Source organism: Larus michahellis, chromosome 5 (assembly GCF_964199755.1).
Source record: "Larus michahellis chromosome 5, bLarMic1.1, whole genome shotgun sequence".
NCBI classification, from domain to species: domain Eukaryota; kingdom Metazoa; phylum Chordata; class Aves; order Charadriiformes; family Laridae; genus Larus; species Larus michahellis.
Genome location: NC_133900.1, coordinates 37619223 through 37634856, shown reverse-complemented (window position 1 = coordinate 37634856; position 15634 = coordinate 37619223). Strand labels below are relative to the sequence as shown.

Sequence of the window (15634 nt, the reverse complement as noted above, 5' to 3'; positions counted from 1 at the left end):
TTGGGGCTTTTTACCTGTAGATTCCCAGCAGTGACAGTATCACTGTCTGCCAGAGACTACCCTTAAATGGCAGATGAAGTAGCACAACAATCTTCAGGAGCTGATTTTTAATCTGAATAACTCAGCTAGACCCTTGCTCTAGAAGTGGTTTGCTTACTACTCTGATGGCTCCAAGATTACATCTTAAATTCAGGTTGGAAGGGACCTTGGGGAGGTCACCAGGTCCTGTTCATGCTGAATACAGACCAGATTGCTGAGGGCTTTCTTTGACCACGTAAGTCTTGAAGGCCTCAGAGAATGGCATTTCACAGCCTCTTTCAGCAGCTTGCTCCTTTTTTCAATTATCCTCAGAGTAAAAAATATGTTCTTTGTATGCAATAGGAGCCTCCCCTGTTTTAATCTCATTCTCCTGCACTACTCCGAAAAGAGCTGTTTTCTCAGTAGCCTTCCATATGTGATGGAAGATTGGTATGACGTTGCACAAAACCTTCCCTTTTCTGAAGTGAACAAGCCCATCTCCCTCACCCTTTCCTTGTTTATCCTAAGTGCTCTCCCCATGGCTACTTTCTTGGTCCTTTGCTGAACTTGGCTCCAGCTTATTGCCATCGTTCTTGTATTGGAGGGCCCAAAAGTTGTGTATGGTTGTCTAGGTTCCTCTGAATAGGGCCATGTCCTCCAGCAACATTAGCTTTGTTCTGGGACTGAACCTCCTGCCAGCTGTTTTCCGAAAACACTGGACAGATTACGTGCTTTGGATGTGCCAAGTATTTTACTGCCAGTAAAGACATTTGCAGGTCACATGGCAAGTCAGTGAGCATTTTGGGGTCGGACTACATCGGTCATCTGAGATTTTTGAATAACTTGCAGGCACTGACTGATCTGTAGGATTAGCTAACAAGGAGAGTAACTCTGGTTGTGAATTCCTGTTGCATGCAGAATCTCTGGCAGTGTCTGCATGGAAGAACCATCTTTTTTGCACTCTGTGAACAGAGAGCTGATCCTTGCACTGTCCTTCCTAGTCACTGTTCAGTGAAATCCAAAATGTGACCTTGCTGAGCGTACCGTACCCTTGTATAAAGTAAAGTTGTTTTTTTTTTTTCCCTTGATTTACTTTCAGGCATACCCGGAATATCTCATTACATACCAGATTGTGAAACCAGAAGCTCCCTCACAGACAGCAACAGCAGCAGAGCAAAAGACCTAGTAGCTACAGAGCAGTGAAGAAGGATGTGACTTCAATCTTGGACTGGATGGATACGTGTTTCAGAAAATCAGTATCATATAAAATTCTTAACAACCTGGAAATAAGCTGTATGTCTTTTATAAAGCATTGCTGTCTTGGATACGATAAGAGTAACTCTTGCATACTCAACTGCTACTGTTCCTTTTGAGGAAAGTTTACAAGGGACTGCCTTTTAATAACATATCTCAGGCTCCTAGTCTCTGCAGTTACCAAGTGTAAAATAATGTTGTTTTGATCTAGATTTTGGGAACATTATTGTGCAAACGGAAATCTTTATCAGTGCCATCTCACATGTTAAAATTTCAGACACTACTATCCTAGTTATTTTATTTGCAGATAGATTGCATTAAGCCCATAATTTTCTTTTCAGCATACGCCATTCATTTTATGTTTTCAAGAGATCCTAGTCAACTATTTATTTTCCTTTTGTATTCTGAAGTTGAGCCGGAACCTTCTTAAAGATATTTTGCACAAAGTCGAGTTGACTAAAATCATTAACAATGCAATATGAATTTCATCTGAGAAGGGGCTAGGTCCAGTTCTTCAATATAGGGGTTTTTTGCACGCCTCTGAGCAAACGATAATATGAGTGAGTGTAACTTTAGAGTGGAAACAAATCACGTTAGTTCGCTGCTTTGTCTGTGTGAGTGTTCTGGGGGAAGCCCTAGGAAGTGTTCGCAAGGGTAAATCCAGCGCTTGTGCTTGGAAGAACTTCCTGAAAGCAGGTCAATGCCCTCTGCGGGCATCTCTAAAAGAACGTTTTATAAGGCTCCTATTAAGTACATGCAGTTTGTGAAATGTTCTCCAGTTACAGTGTTGTATGGTTTTGCTGGGAGATAGCAGATGAAGAGTCAGAAGATTGCATACACGAGGGCGTATCTGGTTCATGTCCCTCCATAATATGAGACCCAGTAAATGGGTTCCAGACTGGTAAGGGAGAGTGTATTATAGCAGTTTCATGTCACGTCTTTGTGTGTGACATAACATTGAAGAGCTTAAGGGATTTACAAAAATAATAATTTTTTTAAATATCGATTTTACATTGTGATGAGAACAAACTTTTAAAACATCAGTTGGCAAGTGGATTTGTTTGCAGGTATACCAGAGAACAAAGCTAGGATTTATTCACTCTAATCCCCTTCCCGGCAAGTTCCCAGGTTTATTTCACTGGGTAGGAGAAAGTTATTTTTAAGCATTGCATAGCACAGCATCAAACAATTTCAAAAGTCCCCCCTCGTGGAGGATATGTATTTAACAAAAGTAGAAACTGATTCCTTTTTTGTGTTCATTTTACAGCTTTAGAGAAGGCTGAAAATGGAGGCATGTTAATTTTTTTTAACAACCCGTACCAGGAGATGTGCTTCAGTGTTTGAGCATGTAACGACTGGAGAACAAAAATGTTCCCTTGAACACAACACGCTGTACATTTCCCTGTCAACCAGCACTATTTAGTATCTGATGATCCAGTTCGTGCATTCAGGTTTTATCCCCCTTAAATCAAGGAAAAGACAGAATAGTGTGCTTTTAGTTTATAAAAATATATGCTCCCTACAAGTGGGATTTTGCTGACATGTTTGGATAAAACAAACTTAAACCTGAACAGCTTTTCACTTTCAGCATTAAGACACAAAATTTTCATTTTTCACATAAAGACGTTAACATTGAAGCAAGTTACCCTCATGGAGGAATTTCACCCACTGTAAAATCAGTCATTTGATGCAATCTGGCTACCTGCACATCATCTGTTTGTAATATCTCTGAAGAAAACCTTAGATATAGCAATACTCCAACAGATCTTGAACTTCGGGTTTTATTTTTCTTGAGCTGGCAGTGGATATACAGTTCCCGCTTCATTTTGTGACCTGATGAAATATGTAGCTTTGAAGTCCAAGCCAGGCTCTAGCCTAGTTGTCCTTTTAATCAAATTTCGTTGATAAAATTGGGTGCTTGTATTTTGGCTACTTGTTTAATAGTGTTAGGATTGCAAAGATCACCACTAGGCTTTGAAGCTTTGTATTCATCATTTAAGTTTGGGGTTTGTTTTTAACTTAGTTAATAATGGAGTGGGGGGATGTGACTATCTACACTAGGGTTTCAGATAGCGGTGAGGGTGAGTGCTGCTCACCATCCCCTGTTAGACATAGTTTTAAATGGTAAAACAGTTGTGCTGCTTAGGTGAGCAAAAAATGGTTAACGTGGGTGTGGAAGTTAAAAGCTTTACATCTTTCAAAAACAAGAACAAACCTGAAAATGAAAACCCCACCAAGCCCGCACCAGATTCTGTTCTTGCTTGTTGTTTCCTGTGTGCTGATTGAACTAATGGCTAGTCTGGATTTCTTCTGCAGCCTTGAACTTCTAGAGGCTAAAAATACTGTCCAGTATCTTCGAACTGCCAGTGTTAACGTATCTGATGTTCTGTGCAGAGTAAAGGTGCTGTGTGAGGAAATCATTTTGCAGTGGTTTTTGTCTCGTAACGACGTGATCTCATATCCGTTTGTGGCCAGACACAGAGGAGTACCCAGGCTTGATGATGCATCTGTGTGTTGCAGAAACCCATGCAGAAGTAGCCGCTGCCTCTCCTGGCATATGTTGTTGTAGCTCCTCTTGCAGTTTAAAACAAAGTGAGGATCTGACCATCGATAGCAAAGTTCCCCATGAAAAAGCTGGTTGTCGTGGTAGAGCTGCTAGAGCTGCAGATGGCAGGTTGTTAACGGTACAGATGCTGCTGCTTTAGCTGAGGGAGTTAACTTGATGCCTCCTAATTGTAGAGAATGGGACGTTAAAAATAGCACGCCCTCATAACCAGGGAGCTGCTGCCTTCTGAGAAAGGAAGTAGTTTGTCAACTTTCTGAGAAGGGCGGTCCCCTGATAATGGGATGCTCATCTGCAGCACTGGAAGGCACGGCAAGAACTGAGGATGCAAGAACATGCTGGGCTAAGCCATCTCATAGGCGTGGGAGCCTGGGCACCTCTCACTGGCTCCAGAAAGAGCTATTCCTGCTGGGACAGAAGGTGGTGTCTGCTGGGGAAAGGGACAGTTGTGTCTCAGGCCTGTTGACTTTTGTCCGTGTCCCTTTGAGGCTGCATTTTGAAATGTCTGTGCAGTTCGTGACAGGACCTTAGTAGGCAACACAGAAAGAAGCTTCACCACGTAGCAAAGAAGGGAGGGTTCTGCTCTCCGTTGCTGAAATTGTTTCCATGAGACAGATGACTTAGGTACCTGGTGCAGAGTGACATTGCAGTCTGAATGCTGTCAACAAAACTTCTGTTAGGATTAAAAGCAGAGGGTACAGTACCTTAATAAGGTGTATCTTATTTCCTCATCCTTATTTTTATCTGACAGTTTATTTTGATCCCAGCTCCACGGAGACTGTTACAAACCTCTTGTACTAATTCCACCGTTCTGCAGTCACTGTTGGTCTTTGTGTGGTATCGATGTTTTCTAACCTCCGTTTTCAATATTTGCACGTGATGCGATTGAATCCCACTGCATTACGCAGCAGGAATTTATTTTGCCTGCAAACTTTTATACTTTGCTTATTGATAACGGAATACCCCAAAACACAATTCTACACTGAAGCAAAAAGAAAGCCCTGCAAAATGTTGTGTAGTGCTGGCTTTGGTGGGCATCAGGCACAGAGAAGACATGTGGTATATGGGACGGAGTAGCTTCTGGAGAAGGACACTTCCTTGGCTCTGGAAACCAGCTGATCCTACTGTTTGTTGTAGGTTGGAGGAGATGTCTGCTCCCCCATGAATGCGTGAAGTGCTGAGGGATGCTAACACGTCGTGCCACTGCGTGGCCTGTGGCAACTGCTTAAGACAGTGGCAAATCTTCTTGAAAAAGACTTCATCCCTGCAGTGAAGTCAGAGCGCCTGCACAGTGCATGCTTACCTAGAATTTCCACATGGGACTGTTAACAGAAATTACCCAGAACAGATTTTTCCAGAAGATGGGTAAAAGGAAGGGTCCAACCACAAAACCAAATTAGTTTGAACGTTGCTAATCATTCTCAGAAGCTGAAGGTCAGGAAGTGTGTGAATTTCTTTTTAATGGGATTTTTTTCCTTTCCATGCTGCTTCGCCACAGAAAAATTAGCTCAGAAATCTAAAAGGAGATGTAGCTGATGCATGCTTCAGTCATTTTAATCCAGAGCGCGCTCCGGATCTTTCAGAGAGCATCAGGACACGCGCAGAGCTGGAGTGGCAGTGTTCCCACCTCTCTGAATGCATCGTGGATGTGAAACCTAGAGGGTCAGGGGACAGCATATGCGTGTTAAAACTTCTGAAGCAAGGTGAATGAGCCCATGAATCAGTAGGGAACACAGGAAGAGGATGCATTTCCCATTACGCTAACACATATGCCTGTCAGGTCGTATTATCCAACTGGTTTTGATTTATCTATTTCTGTCTTACTGAAGCTGTTGGTGGCAAGTTTTAGTGTTGGTTCCATTAACTATTAATGTAGTTTGATTAGAGTCTCTGTATTACAAGGTAATTTTGACACTTCCTTCTTAACATCTGCAGAACTTGCTTCAGCTTTGGAAATTGAAATGGGAATTTTTCTGTGCCACAGTCCCGTAAACTTGTGCATCTTCATTCCTAATTGCTTTCTCTGCCAGCCCAAATGGCAATTGGTACCTGGGGGTTGAGTCTTTAGACCCTTTTTTGTATAACTTGTTTTCATAACTAGCCCTGTGTGTTTCCTCTCTTGGTTGCCAATTACGTGGAGCTGGGTTATCATTTATTTATTTCCTCCTTTACCCTCTCTCAAAGAAGACGATGGGCAGGTTCTCAGCCTACCTACAGGTGGACTTTAGGTAACATCTTTGTAACAACTGAGTTTGATCTATAAATGTGCTTGGCTAAATGTCTGATCCGCAATACTTGTAATAGTTTAAAATTCAATAAATGCATTTTTAACAGTTGCTCTGTGAAAGCTGAGTATTTGCACAAACTGCTGTTCTCTCTTGGTCTTAGGACAAACGCATGCCAGCCACAACTGTTGAAAACAGTTTTATTTTTATTTTCTCCAAACAATTTGTTTTCTCCCTCCCTCAAGCAATAAATAAAAAGTTAATTTCTAAAAAAAAAAAAAAAAAAAAAAAAAAAAAGAACAAAACCATACATATGTACATCAGCCACACAGGCATCTTGTGTTGGATTTGGATTGGACTGTGGGGGGAAGGAGAGAGGTAGGGTGGGAAATAAGGCTCCAGGAGGGTTGAAGATGAGGCATGTTCTAGGCTTGGACCAAAAGCTGCAGCAGCGTTGCACAGGTGAACACGACCCAGCTCAGGGGGAGAAGGGGCAAGTGGATGTTGGACAAAGAGTCCAGCCTGTGGCACACACCAGTCATGAGGTGGAGGAAGTCTGGAAATGCTGAATGGATGGATGACATCCTTGGGCCCGCCACCTGCTGCTCTCCATTACAGTCCAACCATGTCCCACGCTGCTGGATGAAGAGCAGCAGTGGGATGGATGGAGAGGAAACCGAACACAGTAATGAAAAGCTCAGACTGCTGCCCCCACACCCTCTGTATCCTCTTGAAGACACAGGAGATCGGACATAAGTTTTGCAGGAACAAGAGATACAGAGAGGCAAGAAAGGAGACGTTTAGGACTAAACCTCCTCCAACAAACCACCTCCCAGCCAGAGGTTGCTCTCCCCAACAGGAATGGGCTCAGCTGGTGACTTGGCAGGTGCCTGCCAGCTCCTGCATCGCCTCCCCAGGTGCGGGCAGGGGTGAGGCTGGCTGCAGGCAGCCCTGTGCCACCACTCCTGCTTGCCCCCAGGCCCTGCCTGCCGCTCTGCTCGTCGCCCAGCACACCTGGCTCAGGTAAGCAGCACCCACCCATGACTCTTTGTGCGAGGGGGAAGGACTGCTGCGCGATAAAAAGAGGGTATGCTCCCTTTTCAACCCCGATGAGCTAGAGGCAGAAATAAGGGGAGAAGGGGAAGTGTATTTTTTTAAAAAAAACAGGACAATAAAATAGGGATGGAAATAGACGAAGACCAGGCACTTGAGGAAACCCAGTATACTTTTTTTTTTTTTTCTCCCCCAAAGAGCCTGGACAGTGTCAGGGTTTGTGGCTTTCACAAGTTTCATGCTTTCAAAACATAAAATTAAAAAGAAAAACAACCAAGATGAGGTAAGAAATTTCTCTACAAAAAAGACGTTGAGTCCAGGGTGAACGGCAGTGTCCAGCACTATTGCTTAACAACACGGGGCTCCATGCCCACCTGCCCCCTCCACGCCTGGCACTATCTGCCTGGCTGGCCTCAGCCTCTGAGCTAACAGCTGGGCGACGTGGTGATGGGGCTGTGCAGGTATGGGAGGCTGCTGGGGGTGGCATGGACACCGACAGAGACTGGGAAGCTGAAGACAAACTGGGAGGTGGGGGTGGAGGTGGCCTTGCCCCTCTCCCGCAGTGTCCCCGAGGGGCTGACAGCTTCCACTGCGCATGAGGTGGCCAACACCTGCGACTCAAACTGCAGCAGCTGCCCCATGAAGCTGAAGTTAGGGGAGATGATGCTCCGGCGTTGCTTGACAAACTCAAAGGCCTCCTCCAGCTTGACACGCTTCTTCATCATCAGGTAAGCCAAGCAGATGGTGGCGGAGCGGGAGATACCAGCCTGGCAGTGGACTAGGACCCGGCCACAACACTCCTTCACCGAGTCTGGAGGACAACAGGGGATGAGAGGTGAGATCAAGGCCCTTCCAACAAAGCCCAACCCCTCGCCAAACCTGCAGGTGGTGGCTGACCTCCCTCCACCAGTGCAACAAATGGCCTGGACTCTGCTGGACCCCAGTTCCCTCTGAGCCAAAGGCTCCAGGTCTTTGAGGCAGGAACCTCCCCCCAGCTGGTGAAGGAGACACATGGACACAGCTCTTCTGTGCAGGTACTCACCGATGTATTCAATTGCCTCCATGAACCAGGAGCTGATGTCAGCTTTGTGGTTATCCTCCACGGGGATACACTTGTACTGGTAGTGCCCCTCGAAGTGGTTGGGGCAGTCTGAGGAGACGTTGAGCAGGGCTGTGATGCCCAACGCATCAAGCATGTCCCGCCGGGCAGCATGGTAGGCGCTGCCAAGGTAGAGGAAGGGAAGGATTTCCACAGGGCCACCCTGTCACAGAGAAAAACAACAGATATGGGGGTGACCAGGGGACAGGGCAGGGACACACCTGGGCAGGACACACCTCCAGATGGCTTGGAGGCCCCGAGGAGTGCAGGAGCCTGGCACCTGATCCAGGGACCCCAAAAGAGGGAGCCGAGGCTGCCTTCCTGAGCTGTTAAACCCCTTTCAACCCTCCCTCCCCCCCCCTATTCATCCCGTTCAGGAACAGGCAGGAGTGGTTAACAGGGTTTGGACTTGTCCACTCCGCAGGGAGCACAAATGCTCTGGGATCAGGAGGACCACCACGCTCTCCCATGAGAGGAAAGGGAGCAGGGCTTTGGCTCTGCAGGCCTCAGCTGAGGGAGAGCAGAGAGACTCCAGCAGGACCAGGCCGCAGTGCTGGAAGAAGCGGTCAAACTAGCCAAGCACGGTGCTTCTAGACATACCTGGTCATGAAGGGGGGTCCCACAGGAACTGCAGCCCAAATCCAGGGGCTCGGCGCTGGTGGGGGGTGACACATTGCTCAGGGACTTGGTTTTTGCACAGAATTCAGGGTACTCTGAGGAGAAACGCTCATAACCCCCTGCAAGAAGAGAGGCAGAAAGCGTTACCCCAGGCTGCATGCACAGCACTGCAGAACAGCAGAGACGGAGCTGAGGCGCCTCACCGTGCCCCTTGCCGCTAGATGATGCTACAGCAATGGGGAGTGGTCTCCTTCCCCAGGATGAGCAACCAGGCTCCTGGCAGCAAAAGGGGGAACCCTTGAGGACCCACCACTCCCTTGGAGCAAGAGCTCTGCAATGCTCTTGGCTTCCCAAAGTCTCTGGTCCAGGGTTTAGTCCCCTACATGTCACCAGCCAAAACCCCAGACAGAGGCCAAGGTCGCTCTCTAAGATGAAGGAGAGAGGATTTGTTGCCAGCATCCTCTGACTTTAATGGGAAAAGCTGCTCCCAGGCCAAAGACTGTTCAGTTCCCAACTTCCCCCGACACATCATCCTGACACAAAGCACAGGGAGGTCTCCCCCTTTCCCAGCCTGACCCTCCAGCCCAGAGCTCCCAAAACAACAGGCCAGGGAAGCCCTGGCACTGGCCAGGTAAAATGAAGCTAACCCCACAGCAAAGCAGCTCTCCAGAGAGAGGTGTTCACTGCCTCTCAAGGACACGCGTGTGAGATGAACATGGACATGAGCGCCCTGTGACGGAGCAGCTTGCTCCTTTGACCTGCTGCCAGGGGATAAGCAAAGGTGACCTCAGATCTTCCTAATGGCAGGGAAAACAAGAGCAAACTCCATTGACTTCCCAGGATGGGGAAACTGCAGAGCTGGCTGCAGATAAACGCTTCAGGTGAGATTTCCCTCTCACATTCAAATCAAATCAACAACCCTGACACCCTTATGGAGTTTGAACTCAAGTCTTAAAACTAACAGAAATCAGGTATTTTACTATCACCACAGGAATCTAGCTAGACCAAGCCCTGGCTCCCAGGAAAGCTCCTGAAGACTCCCCCCACCTGCAGGACCTTTGCCTGCAGATTTGAGCTTGCCAGAGCGCGCACAGCAGGGCACATATTCCTCCATCCAGCCTTAGCTCAGGCTGCCCTGAACAAGGCTGGGTGTTCAAAAGACTAGTGGATGCAAACGTCTCCAGCAAAGCAGCCCAGGAATCGCTAGGCAGCTAGGGACCAGTAGTGCCAGCACCTCATTGTCCTTTACGGTTTCCTCCCGCTTCGGGAGGAAGGGCTCTAGTACCTTACAGCAGAGACGTGCATATGCATCACTGGTTTTGCATTGTCCCTCCCACGTGAGCAGGACAGTTTGCAGAGGCTGCACTTCCAGTGCCTGACATCCCTTCGCAGTCCTACTGGTTTGATGTGGAGGAGCACCTAAAACCGAGTGCCCCTGTTAGATGATCCTCAGGAAGTCTGATGTAAAAATCCCAGGACCTACCCCATCCCACTCCGGTGACCATCACACCACCCTAAGCTGCTCAGGGTGATACGTGGAAACGCGCTCCCTCCTTGGAAATGCAAAGTGTCCCTTTCAAACAGTCAAAAGTGTTTCTCTTCAATGTATCTCATCAGATCTAATGCCGGTTCAGTCAAGCACCACATCCAGCAGCTCCATGCAGTGGTGTGCAGATCCCGGCTGTGCGTACAGGCTCTGCCCGGCGCAGGAACCATGCTCTGTGGGTGCCCATTGCCAAGCAGCACCCAGCCGGGCTGTTTCACAAGGAACCTGGCAGCAGTCGGACCTGCACAAAACAGATCCGGGTCTTCATCCTGACCCGCACCCAACAGATCTGCATTTGGATCGGCACAGTGCTGGGTTAGCACGGCCCTTGTGAAATATGAGCCAGCTCAATGATTTTAATAGCTCTGTGCCAAGCGAGGAAGAGGTCTCCAGCGCCAAGACTGGGTCTCTAGGAGCCTGTTCCTTAAAAAGAAACAATTGGAAACCCCAAACAACCTCCCGTGAGAGCCACAGGGGCACCAGCAGCCCTCAGCTGACAAAGGCCACCCTTGAAGCACAGCAGCATGTCCTGCCCCCAGCACCACGATAGCTCCTGGCAGAGGACCCGAAAGCACATTCCCGAGCGAGCCCTCGCTGTGCATGCACTCCCGCAGCAGCGCATCGTATCGCATCCTTGGAACAGCTCCTGCTGTTTTTACTGTATCTAGTACAACAGGAGCGCTACCTCCTCCATCTATCAAGCCTCTTAATGGATTTGCTACTCTGCATACGCATCCTCACCCCTGCTGTAAGTAAACCAAGGAATAAATTAACTCTCAGGCTGTAAACAAAAAAAGAAAAAAACCCCACAGAGCTCACGCAGGAACCCCAGCTGAGCATCCCCCTCCCCTAAATCATCTCACGGCAGCCCTCAGCTCCAACTGCTCACAGCATCTCATTTAACGCATGGCGGGGGGGAGCCCCCATCGACGCTGTAGCCGCAAAAGGAGCCCACAGGCATCCCCCGGGTGGGGGTTCTGCCCACTGCAAAGCCACATCGGCGTGACACCAGGTATTTGGTCCTGCACAGATACCTTCTCCGCACCGCGGGGCTGGGGACGCACTCAAACAAAGAAGGGGGGGATCCCCCCGGCTTCCCTCGGGAGCGGCTTGGGCCATTGGCTTTGCCCCTCGACCCCCACCCCCGCACCCCGGGCTCTGCCGGCCGGTGCCCGGCGGCTCCCCCGCCGCCGGCCCGGCCCGAGGCGGCGCAGCCCGCGTTCCCCTCGGGCCACCCAGGCGTGGGTCGGGTGGATCGCCCCAGGACCCCACAGCCTGGCTGGCTGCGCCCCCTTCCCCGCAAAGCGCAGCACCCGCCCCCCACCCCACCCGCTTCCCCCGCTCCGGCTCCGAGCTCCGGGGGGCGGGAAGCGGCCGGACCCCATCCCCAGCTCCCAGAAGCCACCCCGGGTCGTCCCCGTCCCCCCCCCCGCCGGTACCTGCCAGGAGGCGGATGTCGGCGCGCGCCGTGTCGCGGCGGAGCGCGCGCACCACCAGCGCCACGGTGCTGTCCTCGCGCAGGGCCTCGGCGCGCGGGCTGCGCTCGTCGTACACCACCACGGCGGCGTAGAGGCCGGCCCGCAGCCGCGCCCGCACCTCGCCCTCCGCCGGCAGGATCTGCTCCAGGCTCACCGCCCCCTTGGCCCGCCGCCGCACGATCGTGTTGCAGCGGACGTTGAGCGCCCCGCGGATGTGCCCGGCGCTATGGGCCAGGAAAGGGCGGCAGTCCAGCACCAGGCACCGGCCCGGGCCGCCGGGGCTACCGGCGCCGGCCTCGTCGCGGCACACCAGGCGCTGCAGCGCGCTGCCCTCCATCTCCCGCAGCCCCTCGGTGGCCACCATGGCGAGCGGGGGGCGCGGGGGAGGCGGCGGGGCACTGCGCCCGGTGCCAGTGCCGGTGCCGCTCGCGCACCCCCGCGCGCGCGGCGGAGCCTTTACTACCCGGCGGCGGCCGGCGCGCGCCCCAGCCCCGCCCCGCGCCGCCCATTCATCCCGCGCCGCGGCCGCATGAATGGACGGAAGGCGGTCGCCGGCGACGTCACGGCCTCCATTCACAAAAAAAAAAGAACCACCACCTACCCGGCCTCTCCGCCAGCCGGCCATGTTCTCCTCGGGGTTTCTTTTTTGTGAATGGGGGAGAGCTGCGGGCGGCGCCGCGCCTTTGTCACGGGGGGGCAGCCCTCGGGCGACAGGCCCGTGCCCTGTGGCACCCCCGCCGGGACCCCCTGCGGGTCACAGGATCTGCAGGGCACCCCTGCGCGCACACATGTGCACGCGCGTGTTCACGCGCTGCTGGGCACACACACGCACGCACTCATGTGCACACACATGTACACACGCACTATAGAGCACGCACGCACACACACACGCACATCGCCGGGCACACACATATGCACACGCTGCACACACTCCTCCTTTGTCCCCGTTCAGGCTGGCCTGGCTGCCACAGCAGGGGGCATTAAGACAGACCCGCTGAAAGCTCTGCAGGGTCCCTCTGATTACGTTTCTGCCACTGCCACGTTTTCCCTGTCAGAAAATGACAGCTCATTAGCTGCAGAGCCTTAAAAACACCACAGCACCCTGCCAGGGAAGCAGCCCCGTGGAAGGCTCCTCAATTCGATTCCTCACGCGGAGGAACACTATTTTCAGCTAAAAGCCAAAGGTGCAAATCCACAGCCCTGAAGTGACCCCAAAAGGATATCCCATAACCACCACCTAAACACGAAGCAGTCATTTCACCCAGAACCCCCCTTTGGGGCTGCTTTCAAACTAAAGCAATGCCACAAATGCCAATGCCAGCAACTGTGCTTGGCCCATTTCCTGCATCCAGACACTGGCCAGTCCCAGGTGAGTCTGCTTCAGAGACCTGAAGGCACTCAGCTACCCTGATGCAGACCTGGACATGGTGAAAGGTTAAAGGGCCATGGATATCCAATCCCATCTGCCCCAGTTGCTGCCTTCCACAGGGGGCAGCATTTGGACAGGCAGCTTGGCGTCCCCTCCCCTGCAGGCCCCGTAGCTGTTTATCTGGGCAAGGCAGGGTAACACCTTGCTGTGTGTGCCTACCTGGGAGGAATCCAACCTACCATGCACGGTCAAGGCCTACAGCTGGTGACACTCCTGTGTCCCATTGCCGCCTCTCCCTTACGCTCTGCTCTGACTGCTGCCAGATTCTCCCCTCCATCTGCATCAGCCTGATCTTTGTACCCCTGTTTTTTGTGTGCTGTGCCAACCCAGTGTCTGCCAAGCCAAATCAGATTAGCCAGGGGAGAAACATAGCTGCCATTTGTGTAGTACACCCCACTCCAGGAATGTGTTTATTTGAGCCTGTTGCCTAATACAATAGGGGTGGAAGGTTAATTTTCTCCCATTCCAGCCTGCATCAGACACAATGAAAGAAGAAACCTATTTCTACTGAACTAAAGCAGACTCTGACTGGCCAGTGACATGCCAGGGACATGCTTTCCTCCTTTAGAAAATGCTGTCAGAGACCAAAAAACTCAAACTGAGAATCTGATTTCAAACTAATTAAAAATTTTGCTCTCGTAGCAACATGACTTGAACTTAAATTGGACCATCAAATTGTCTTAGGAAGTTTTACTCAAGAGCTGATGCCAAAATATGCTGTTTTCTTTGCTCCTCTTGGGCAGGAGATGTTGGCCACCACCACGTGATGAGCTAGCCTGCTGTCTTCAACGCCTTCTGCACTGTTCACTCCAGCTTTTACACTAAAATTGGATGACCAAGGGCCCAGAACATGTGTCCTTGGGGGCAGGGCCTGGCATCCCAATTATTCCCTTTCTGGTGCAGCGTGTGATGGGGCCAAACAGGTCTGAGGTGGGAGAGGAAGGCAACACTGGCATGAGGGGGGGATTTGGGCTGCTGTCCCTGGATGTTTGCATGACCATTGATGGAGGACGTTATTTCAGGATGGAGCATGGATGGGTGTGTCTGCATGTGCATCTGATGGAGATTTCCAAGAGTTTCCACGTGCCTGAAACCTCCTCTCCCCATTGTGTATCCCTTCCTGCTGTCTGTGTGGAGGTGGCAGGTTCTTGGCTCACTCTTCCTGGAAAATAAACTGCACCCAGCCAGGTTGCTAGAAATGCCATTCTCACAGCTGTGCTCCTGGCTGGTCACATCTGGAGCTGATGTTGTGGTGGGAATGGTCGTGCCTTGCAAGGCAGAATCCACAAGGCAAAAGAAGCAGCACAATTACCTGGGGTGGAGGGGAAGGGGGGTGTAAAGGACTGGGACAAGGGAGAGGAATGGGGGTGGGAGAAGGCCATAAACCTTCATGTCCTGACTTTGCAAACCTGGAGATGCATGAAAGCGAATATTCCTGTCAAACAGCATCCATATGGAGCAAACTGAAATACATCCTGCTAGAAAACAAACAACCAAAGAAAAGAAAGAGAGCAAGAGGCATTCATTTCCTTTGCAACGGATAAAAGAATTGTCTTTTGTAGGCCCTGGCCAGAAGAGGCAATTGCGGCAGGAGGCTGAAGGGAAATGGATTGTCAAAGGAGTTGCACATTTGGATGATTAAATGTCAATATGTTCCTTGAATTAAGGAAAAGGAATTTACACCTCATCTCACTGTGGCAGCGAAAACCAAGTTAGAGCCAGGCTGTAAATTTGCCAGCCAATGGCTACCAATTTGTTTGGCTATCTAAATGCTTTTCCTGCCCAGAGAAATGCTGAAGCATGAGTCCCCCTGGGTGGCCAGTGGCTGCCGTGGGCAGCTGCTAAGCTGCTGAGCTCAGTGAGCCCTCTGGGCTCCTCCAGGCTTTCCTGGCTCTGCTCCCCCTGGCTCCTGGCCCCAGCGCACACACGTGGGCTCCTTGGCGTGCTGCGTCACGCCGCACGCCTCAGCTACCTGGCAGATGTGCCTGCATCTGCGCCACCTGGGCTGGAACACAGGCCAGGATCTTGTTATGCTGGAGTTTTTCCAAGAGCTTGATACCCTCCGTCCTCCTGGTCAGACAGTCCGCCAGCTGTACGGCTGCGGGTGGACAAAGCACAGAGCTGTATCCCCGCTACTCTTGGCATGTGGCAGCGTGAGGATGCTGCCGTTTTCCCCCAGCAGCTCCCAGTGGTTAGCCAAAGGGTTGAGTGATTTGCCCTGGCACGCACAGGAAGCCTTTGGCAGAAATGAAAGGCAGAATCAAGGTCTTCACAGTTTGCAAGACTGCACTTACCCACAGAACCCGGCCTTCCCGGAATGCCGCAGGGTCGCTGCTCCTGTCTGTCCTCAT

At 50.9% G+C, this 15634-nt stretch overlaps 2 protein-coding genes across 2 annotated transcripts in view; one reads left to right on the top strand and one right to left on the bottom strand.

Moving 5' to 3' along the window:
* The window catches only part of TNKS (tankyrase), a 143576-nt gene extending 137408 nt beyond the window's left edge, over nucleotides 1–6168 (top strand). The window contains exon 27 of the mRNA XM_074589629.1: nucleotides 1118–6168. Coding sequence (XP_074445730.1) covers nucleotides 1118–1204 — 87 coding nt within the window. The 3' untranslated portion in view covers nucleotides 1205–6168. The remainder of the gene's footprint in view (nucleotides 1–1117) is intronic.
* A 75-nt stretch (nucleotides 6169–6243) lies between these two features.
* DUSP4 (dual specificity phosphatase 4) lies at nucleotides 6244–12335 on the bottom strand. The gene is made up of 4 exons (XM_074589630.1): nucleotides 11816–12335; nucleotides 8813–8949; nucleotides 8156–8375; nucleotides 6244–7924 (listed from the first exon to the last, which is right to left on the bottom strand). Exons 1-4 carry the CDS (start codon nucleotides 12216–12218, stop codon nucleotides 7539–7541), a joined length of 1146 nt encoding a protein of 381 aa, XP_074445731.1. The 5' UTR covers nucleotides 12219–12335; the 3' UTR covers nucleotides 6244–7538.
* Between the last annotated feature and the right edge of the window lie 3299 nt (nucleotides 12336–15634).